Here is a 10,861-nt window from a genome sequence, read left to right as displayed (position 1 = left end):
GTAAAGCATTTCGATAAATACATATATCAAAAAATAACAATATATCTTTCCTAGACACGGGAATTGTCACCCGAGAATCTTTGAAACCTTCAAATTACATGTACCTCTAATAATATATATCAAAAAATAATAATATATCTCTCCTAGACACGGGAATTGTCACCCAAGAATCTTGAAACCTTCAAACTACACGTACCTCTAATTAAACTACACTAAACCTACATCGGTATTTCCTGCACACTCACAAGCTTCTTCTACAGCAGTACAATTTGTAGGCTGTTTCAACTGCAGCTGCTGCTAATACATCACCACCATGGAGGGTGTGAGCCATCGAACCATCACCACCAACGGCATCACCATGCACATCGCAGAAATGGGCTCAGGTTTGTATATTCCATCTGATCTGTCATTCATCAACAATTAATTAGAAGCCTAAACATGGGTACTGATGACTAAATCTAGCTGTCTAGATCTCCACATCCTGGCTGCTCATGACGTCTGGGAATGGACGTGCTCCATCTCTCCGGCAAGAATTTGAGTGGCATTCATTTTAGTGGAATTTGTCGTGTGCAGGTCCAGTGGTGCTATTCCTTCATGGTTTTCCTGAGTGCTGGTACTCATGGCGCAAGCAGATGCGTGCGTTTGCCAGAGCAGGATATCATGCCATAGCTCCAGATTTGCGTGGTTATGGTGATACTCATGCCCCAGAAGGTGTGGAAAAATACACTTTTTTGCACATCGTGGGTGATTTGATTGGCCTGCTCGACTTCTTGCGAGTCCAAAAGGTATGGAAGAAGCAACCAAGGCCCTTTGTTGACATGCATGCCCATATTATGTATTATGCACCAAAAATGTTAGTACTTGGGATCGAGAAGCTGAATACGTGAAGTTTTGACAGTAGCATGGGTTTACGTCGTAGGCTTTGGGAAATCTTCCAACATGCTTCATTATTTTATTGCAGGCATTTGTGGTTGCCCATGATTGGGGTGCTATAATTGGCTGGTACCTATGCCTATTGCGCCCTGATAGAGTTATTGCACTTGCCAGTCTTGGTGTCCATTTCCTTCCACGGCACCCTGCTGGCAGCCTTGTGCAAAATTTAAGGTCCACGTATGGAGAAGAACATTATATGTGCAAATTTCAGGTACAGCTGTTTGTTTGTTTATTAGCTTGAAAGTAAGAGTTAACAATTGAAGCTCATCATGGGGCCTTTGCCGCCCAAGCTGCGGGTGTGAATTTGAACCCTGATACCTACTAGAATAGAATGCCTTTCTCCTCACACAAGGTGTGAGTTGTAACAAGACGGATAAGTATGCGAAGATAGGTTCATTTTTGGCAGCCTAAGTAAAACCTTTAAAAAAAAGCAATGTTCCATCTTGGTGGGTTTAACATCTAGTGTTGCTTTTTGTACCACTGGACGCATCTGTAAGTAATTATTTTTTAAACTAGGGTTTAATCCCATAGATGTATATTAGTTCCTTGGTCATAAATTTGGTCGCTACTGTCCCAGGAGCCAGGAAAAGTAGAGGCAATGATCGCAAGAATGTCCTTCGAGCTGTTTTTCAAGAAAACGTTTTGCTCTCCACTGTCTCAAAACTTGGAGCTTTGGGACGGAAGTACTGAGGAGCTGCCTCTTCCAGACTGGATATCAGAGGATGATGTTGCATTCTATGTCACTGCATTCAAGAAAACTGGATTCACTCCTCCCCTCAATTACTACAGGGCGTTGGACCTGTAAGAGCCGCACACACTTGTTGTGAATCATAATAAGTGACGTTGTGTTTGTATTGTTATAATCTGTGCATATAGGAGACGCCACCTCTCATACTGTATTTAAATATAGAGTACTGTTTCACACCAAGGAAGGTTAGGTGTTAACGTACGCTGATATTGAGGAGTGAGATGTGTACTTGCAGGTCCTGGGAACTCACGGCTCCATGGACAGGTAGCAAGGTGACAGTACCAACACTGTTCATTGTAGGAGACAAAGATATTGTGTATGGTTTTCCTGGTGCTAAAGAATACATACATGGAGGTGGGATGGGAGCCGATGTGCCCAATCTCAAGGATATTATTGTGCTCGAAGGTGTCCAGCACTTCTTGCATGAAGAAAAACCAGCGGTAGTGAATGATCATGTCCTTGGATTTTTCAAGGGTTTTGGCAGTGCATGTGGTACTACAGACTCTCAGCCTCAAGAGGCATGACTCATGATGGCATGGCATGGCACTATGTCGCTGGAAGTGTAGAGAGGACCCAAAAGCGGTTGTTTTAATGGTGGGTGAAACTTTGACTCTGCTCTACTTTTTCTTAGAGGAATTGCTTGATAAGAACTTCCCTTTTCCATAGCTTTTATGGAAAACTGATGCGTGAGCTGTGACCCGTGCTTCGCATGTCTAAAATTTTCAGCTTGATACCTCTCAAATTCCTAGAGTAAAAGGAACCTACTCCTTCTCTAACCTCCAAATTGCTTCCTCAACCTCCAAATTATTGCCGTGTGGTAGCTTCTTGAAACTCTTCCTTTATAAGAGATCTAAGAGACACCTAGACCCACCGGAGGAGTTATACTTCCTCCTCCTCCTTTGACCTAACCTCTCTCATCTTTGTGTACATACTCACGGTCGTCAAACTTGATACACACACACACACATAAAGATCACATAGAAGAAAGAAGACACACGTACATATCTATATATATATACGCACACATATATATATACACACACATATATGTATCGACGCACACACACACACACACATACGTATATATTCATATATACAATGTATATATACATACATATATATATATATATATATACAATGTATATATGTACAATGTATATATATATATACATTATATACAGCTCTTCTCTTCTCTTCTCTCTCTCTCTGTCTTTCTCTCTCTCTCTCTCTTCTCTGACTATCACAAACTGGATGCACCTTGCACACATTTGGGCTTTGGATCCATGTGTCTATGCATATTAAGGCAGTGAAGTATGTAAGATCCTAGTAGTGTTTTTTTTTGTGTGGTAAAGTAATTTTCGAATCAAGTTACCCTCTTCATCATGCACCATGTTCGTTTGCTAGATCAGTTGTTTCATCTATGCTTAATGTGTATAGTCCCGTAACTATGTTGTGTGTACATTTTATTGTTATACATGAAAACCACACATCTCAAATTTACACTCATCAATCATGTGATACATAGCTACAAGCTTGTTTGAGAATTCACTCACACATAGCTCATTAATACGTGAGAATTCACTCACATAGTCCATTAATACATGAGAATTCACTCACACACAGTCCATTAATACACTTTTTGCACTCCATTGCATATATCACACTATTACACAAAACTTGTGGCTATAACTTTTCATGTGCCTCAAAGATTTCACCTTCACCTAATTATCTTTACTAATAATCTTTGAAAATTAACCATGTTTAAAACCATACAATTTGACATTATCATTGAAGCTTACATTTATTAATGTTACGATACTCAATCACATGGTTGATATATTGAGTGTAGGGCCATTTGTACTTTTTATTTAGCCCAAATATGCCAATATGAAATTTATGTATTGTGTGTAAGGTGCATCCATTTATATGGTAGTGATGTGTGGATGTAAAGTAATAATAGGTTGGGACACTTTTCCTTTCTTAGGAGGTTTTCTCTCCTGAGTATGTGTGATAGGAATCGATGAAGAAAAAAAAATGTGGGAAGATGAGAAAAGATGGGGATTAATGTGAAAGGATATGGAGTGATGAGAAAAGATGGAAATATTGTTGGAACTGTATTTGTATGTGAAATCTATTTTAAATGACTGTTTTATGTCAAGAATGCTAGGGAAGCATTTTGTGACCGTCTTGTGAATGAGGTCGTGGAGACCTATCTGTTAAAGTTGCAACTGCTGGGACAGAGAGTCAACGGAGGACGTCTCGCGTAGCAAGGTCTCGGCCGAGGTCTTGACCAGCCTTGGTTTAATTTAAATGGTGAGCTTCCGGTACTGTGGATGAGGGACCAAGGAAGTGGCGTATGAGTGAAGCGCTAGGTGACTTGCGAAGGATCCTAGAGGGTGTTGATCATACGGTGCTCGGGCTCTGGGTCGTCGAAGATACCCACATGTACGTCGGGGAAGATATTGGAATAAGGAGTAAGGGTTGTTTTCTGAATTTGGGCATGGATCTGGTTGGTTGACCTTGCTGGTCCTCATCAACGGATGAGTCCATGGCTCTTTTATATGGATCCGTTGGTTGATCTTGCTGATCTTCAACGAAGATTCTCTTTTGATATGTAAATATATTACTGGTTACTATGAACTAGGAACTATCGAAAAGGCCCTTGAGTGAACAGGCGGTGAGCATTTTGGTTGCCAATGATGCCATAGGTACACCGATAAAGGAATGATTGAAAATAAGGATTCAATCGGAGATTTTGAGAATTGTGATCAGTGACACAATGGTTTCATTAAATGATTGTTTTAAAGATAGCTGATGCTAAGGAAAAGACAATTTCATATTGGGTGTGTAAGTGGTGTGACTAGTTTTAAGTTTGCATGAATATCCGGCTAGGGGGCCTAGGAACTCTTTTCCTTGGTACCTCGGGACAAAACGTAACCAAATTCTTAATTAGATCCCATCACTACAGTGATTGGGCGGTTGGCTAACCCACAGGACTGGATTGATGGATCCCTAAATTGAGACTCAATTCTGTTCTGGTTCGATAGATGAAGTAAATCCCAAATAAAAATTGTTCTATGGAAAAGAATCAACGGCTGTGCCTCTCAATGAGGAAAAGAGTGTTGGTCTCTATGATCCAAGTACAATCTTTTCCTTGATTTAACTATAGGACTTACAGGTTCAGTCAGATCAGTTCAGTTAGTTAAGGCTTTTGACTACGTTAGAGAAAAGTTATCCTGGAGGAATCGCCCGTGCTTTTCGAGCAAGGGAAGTTTTTCCGGGTTCGGTTTTGTAGGAACCGATGGATTAGTCTCTTGTACGGATATCCATGGGTGAGGCTCCAAGTGGGACCGTGCCCTACGCAAGAAGTGCTACTTTCGTTGCTAGCACCTCTGAATTCGTTGCGCAATGGGGAGAGGGACCTCACAGCTGGTTATTAGAGCGAATTGGCTAATGAGGATCAACTGAGAAGCCAAAAATGTCAAAAATTTATGAAGAAGCAGTAAAAAGTTGTAATTGTGAAAAAATTTGTACGAATTGATATTCAAACTGAAATTCGATATACACACATATATGTATCGATATATATACACATATATGTATCTACACACACACACACATACATATATATTCATATATACAATGTATATATATATATACATACATACATACATACATACATACATATATATATGTATGTATGTATGTATGTATGTATATATACATATATAATGTATATATATATGTATATATATGTATATATACATATATAATGTATATATATATACACATTATATACATTGTATATAATGTATACATACATACATATACACACACACACACACACACACACACACACACACACACACACACATATGTGTGTGTGTGTATATGTACATATGTGTGTACATGTGCATATACAGCTCTTGTTTTCTCTCTCTCTCTCTCTCTCTCTTCTCTAGCTATCACAAACTGGATGCACCTTGCACACATTTGGGCTTTGGATCCATGTGTCTATGCATATTAAGGCAATGAAGTATGTAAGATCCTAGTAGTGTTTTTTTTGTGTGGTAAAGTAATTTTCGAATCACGTTACCCTCTTCATCATGCACCATGTTCATTTGCTAGATCAGTTGTTTCATCTATGCTTAATGTGTATAGTCCCGTAACTATGTTGTGTGTACATTTTATTGTTATACATGAGAACCACACATCTCAAATTTACACCCATCAATCATGTGATACATAGCTACAAGCTTGTTTGAGAATTCGCTCACACATAGCTCATTAATACATGAGAATTCACTCACATAGTCCATTAATGCATGAGAATTCACTCACACATAGTCCATTAATACACTTTTTGCACTCCATTGCATATATCACACTATTACACAAAACTTGTGGCTATACCTTTTCATGTGCCTCATAAAGATTTCACCTTCACCTAATTATCTTTACTAATAATCTTTGAAAATTAACCATGTTTAAAACCATACAATTTGACATTATCATTGAAGCTTACATTTATTAATGTTACGATACTCAATCACATGGTTGATATATTGAGTGTAACGGACCATTTGTACTTTTTATTTAGCCTAAATATGCCGACATGAAATTTATGTATTGAGTGTAAGGTGCATCCATTTATATGGTAGCGATGTGTGGATGTAAAGTAATAATAGGTTGGGACACTTTTCCTTTCTTAGGAGGTTTTCTCTCCTGAGCATGTGTACACACTCTTATGAGGGAGTGTGTAAGTGACCTTACCATGTCACTTCACTTGTACTTCATTCATTCTCATCAATCTATTTTGAGTGTTGTACTTCTTTGTACATTTTCTTGCTTGTTGCATCTCTGTGTGTGTTGTTATCTTTATCTTCACTCCTCCAACAATTGGTATTAGAGTAGGTTCTCTTGGCTCTCCCCTCTATTGCTTGCTCTCATTATTACCTCCTCGAGCTGCTTGTCTTAGATTAAGCTTTTCCTAGGTGGAGAAAGGATACCCTATAGTGTCCTATCAATAAAGTGTTATTAACTTTGTTAATAGAACACTGACATTTTTCGAGCTATTTTGATTATATTTCAAGGCTCATTTGCATAGGGTTTCTCTATAGATCAGGAAGAGTGTCAATTTGAACTATCTTTACTTGATTTTAGGTTTTCTATAGTGTAGTATCATAAATTTGGTTTGGAGACATTGTGTGCATATGCCATGCTTGTTATAGGGCTGTCATCACTGCTTCTCCATCTTCATAGACATTGCATGTTTGAGCTAATCATCTTCATTAGCATGGTCATTATTTTCATGCTACTTTTGTATTCTAGCCACTAACATTTCTATACTCTATGCTCTACACTGTCATTTTTCATACACTTTGCATTCTAGCTAGTAACATTTTTACACTCTAGAATCTCCCATTTTTCATACACTACAAGTCTCATCAATGATTTGTTGGTAGCCATCTCGATTGCATTGCAGGTTGTTGGGATATTTACATTTTGTCACAAATCCATTATTTTTGGGTTGAAATGGTAAGCAATAATGTATTTGGGATGCATTCTACTGATGGTAAAACCAACAAGCCGTTGTGATTTGATATGATACATCATATATTGATTTTACCAAAGGGCTTTGGAATGTTGTTATGGGAATTGAAGCATGCCCTATCTCGTAAGTGTGAGATAGTACAAGTACTTTGGATGGTGATAATGGTTCAGGTCTCTCACAGTGAAACAAGCCAGGTGGGATGGGTAGGGATGCACAAGTCCATGTATTTGTTGAAAAGGAGCATTATCCCTTATATTCATTCATGTAAAAGTACCAAGTAGGTTTGGGATGTCCTTGCTGCACTTTACCAAGTGTGGGATGTCCTTGCTGCACTTCACCATGTAAAAGTACCAAGTAGGTTTGGGATGTCCTTGCTGCACTTTACCAAGCGTGTAATGAGGCACATGTGGCCTAGTTAGGAAGCAGTTGGAGTTTCAGCATATGAATGAGGGAGAATTCATTGATGAGTTTCTCACACAGATCAAAGATCTCAAAAAACATCTTGCATGTAGTGAATAAGGCCTACTTAGACATTTCATTGGTGTTTACATGTCTCACAAATTTTTCGGATTCATACAAAGGTTTTGCATCCACAATTTGACTTATAATCCCAATGCACTTACTCGTGAATGAGTTGGCTACATATTTCTTGTAAGAAGGAAAATCTTGGCAAAATTTAATAGTTATGCATGTTGGAGATAAGGCATTCATTGCTAGTCAAAAAGGTAAAGGTAAAGCCTTCTCTAAGGGGAGGCTACAAGCCAAAGGAAAAATCATCTCAATCTTTTAGAAAGAATGCTGAGAAGGGGAGTGGCAAGGCGAAGAATAAAGGTAAATGCAAGTAGAAGCCAGACCATTATATCAATAAATGCAAACAAAGTCTAGAGAAGGAGAAGAAGAAAGAGTCAGGGATGGTTCTGGTGGTGGGGCTGATGCATTAGCACCAAGTGTTTAAAAGGAGGAGTCAAGGAACTACGCATAGGATGATTAGGCATCATTATACACTATAATTATGACCCTTATGTCCATGATATATGCATGTAAGTGATAGATCAATATGTCTGGTATTTTGATAATGGTGCTAGAAAGCACATTACTTCCAATTTGGGTTTTGATCAATATCTCTATTCTCTGGCTATCACAAACTGGATGCACCTTGCACACATTTGGGCTTTGGATCCATGTGTCTATGCATATTAAGGTAGTGAACCCTCTTCATCATGCACCATGTTCATTTGCTAGATCAGTTGTTTCATCTATGCTTAATGTGTATAGTCCCGTAACTATGTTGTGTGTACATTTTATTGTTATACATGAAAACCACACATCTCAAATTTACACCCATCAATCATGTGATACATAGCTACAAGCTTGTTTGAGAATTCGCTCACACATAGCTCATTAATACATGAGAATTCACTCACATAGTCCATTAATACATGAGAATTCACTCACACATAGTCCATTAATACACTTTTTGCACTCCATTGCATATATCACACTATTACACAAAACTTGTGGCTATACCTTTTCATGTGCCTCATAAAGATTTCACCTTCACCTAATTATCTTTACTAATAATCTTTGAAAATTAACCATGTTTAAAACTATACAATTTGACATTATCATTGAAGCTTACATTTATTAATGTTACGATACTCAATCACATGGTTGGTATATTCAGTATAAGGGACCATTTGTACTTTTTATTTAGCCCAAATATGCCAATATCACTACAAGACAATGCTACCATACACGCGTTTCATACACGCGATAAATTTCGAGCGCGTGTATGGTCGCGCATGTATTTGAATAGAATCGGACGCGTGTATTTTGGCATTTAAATTCACGTGTATATTTGCATTTATCAGCGCGTGTATAAGCGCGTTTATATACACGCAATAATACACGCATCAATACACGCTGCCATACACGCATTTAAATTCGCGTGTATATTTGCATTTATCAGCGCGTGTATAAGCGCGTTTATATACACGCAATAATACACGCATCAATACACGCTGCCATACACGCATTAATACACGCTTGGTAAAGAAAAACTGATTTCCTTTACAAAATTAAGAACTATTTTCTTTAAACCATCTCATAGTACATTACAGTATATATCATTACACAATTCCACTACATGCATTTACAACAATGAAATATATTCAAAAATAAATCATGCATATGAGATGATAATTAAAAGACAACACATACAATAGAAATGTCATCAATTTAGAATGATATAGTGACGGATTGGTTAGGGTTCGATCTCATCTTCAATAAGATCCATCCTTGCCAAACGATCAACATCAATATCTATTTGATCAATTTGTAAGGCTACGGATAAATTTATTCCACTATCGATATTCTGTACTCCATTGATAATGGTATCGATGTCCTGATCATCCTCATCAACATCACCATCATCCTCAATGGTAGGGTCATTCTCATGATCATAAGAAATGGCACGCTCATCCTCATTATCATGATCATCTCTTATTTCTTGATCATCGATCACAACATCTTCATTGGCATGTTCGACATCCTCTTCATTGCGGCTTGTTACATCCTCCGTATGCTCCATATCAGTGAATGTATTATACATCACTTTGGAACGTGGTGCAATAGGGATGACGTACCACCATTTAATGTCATGCACCATTGGTAGATAGATAACCTACTCAAATACACATACTATAGTAATTAATTAGCATATCAAAAGTCAAGGGGTACGCGAGCTTAGATATATATGTACATGAAACACATTAGTAAAAAAATGCATACCTGCTCACATTGTTGTGGCAATACGAGCCTATCTTTCTTTGTTTGCCAAAACTTTGTAGAGTCAATAGTTACATAGCCACTTGCATGGCGTTTTATCGTTGCATCAGGCCCTTTTTCCACCACGTTCATTTGCCATTTGACATCCAAAACATACACAAAGAAGCGACGAAAGTCAAGCCTAAATATGTCTTGGATTGTGCCACAATAATCATCCATTTTTCCATTAGCTCCCTCAAAGCTACTAATGATACCGCAATCTTGTGTATTCCTCTTTTCATCAATTCTTTGTGTTCGAAAATGCTTGCCTTCACACCATATAGCATTGAACATGGTGCACTGGACCAAAATAGAAGCAATATTTGTGTAAGCAATGTGAATAAATATTAAAAGCAAATCACTTACAACTAATGCAAAACATTAGTTCTATGTACCTTTAACATGCATCCTCGTGCATACTCCCATTCTTCCGCCGTGATATGCAGCCCCTCGTCGCTCTCTGCTCTCTCCATTTCCTCATGCAACCAATCAACATGGATATCATTCGGAAGTGTTGCTAGATGCTTAGGGTACGCCTTACGAGAGCCATGTTGCCTCCGAAAGAGAGCTCTTTCTGCTTGCCTTTTTGTCTTTGCATCCTCATATCTTGTAACCCATCTGCTCATCACATCACTATTAAGGATGCAAGTGAAATTGAGATCATCAATCAATGTTCTGTCAATTACTTTACTCTGTCCTTTTCCTTGAGGCACAATAGAGGTCATCCTCAAGTCCTCTTCATTGCTCCATAGTCGTGGCAAAGAGCTGTCCACCTGACCAAGAAATTCTGAAATATATAC

At 38.2% G+C, this 10,861-nt stretch overlaps 1 protein-coding gene across 1 annotated transcript; it reads left to right on the top strand.

Moving 5' to 3' along the window:
* Window positions 1-226: 226 nt before the first annotated feature.
* On the top strand, window positions 227-2,610 carry LOC147638550 (epoxide hydrolase 3-like). The gene is made up of 5 exons (XM_086798456.1): window positions 227-383; window positions 574-785; window positions 962-1,144; window positions 1,511-1,734; window positions 1,917-2,610. Exons 1-5 carry the CDS (start codon window positions 314-316, stop codon window positions 2,203-2,205), a joined length of 978 nt encoding a protein of 325 aa, XP_086654582.1. The 5' UTR covers window positions 227-313; the 3' UTR covers window positions 2,206-2,610.
* The last annotated feature ends 8,251 nt before the right edge of the window (window positions 2,611-10,861 follow it).

Source organism: Cibotium barometz, chromosome 5 (assembly GCF_041138505.1).
Source record: "Cibotium barometz isolate CiBa-2024 chromosome 5, ASM4113850v1, whole genome shotgun sequence".
NCBI classification, from domain to species: domain Eukaryota; kingdom Viridiplantae; phylum Streptophyta; class Polypodiopsida; order Cyatheales; family Cibotiaceae; genus Cibotium; species Cibotium barometz.
This window is presented reverse-complemented; position numbering and strand designations above follow the sequence as displayed.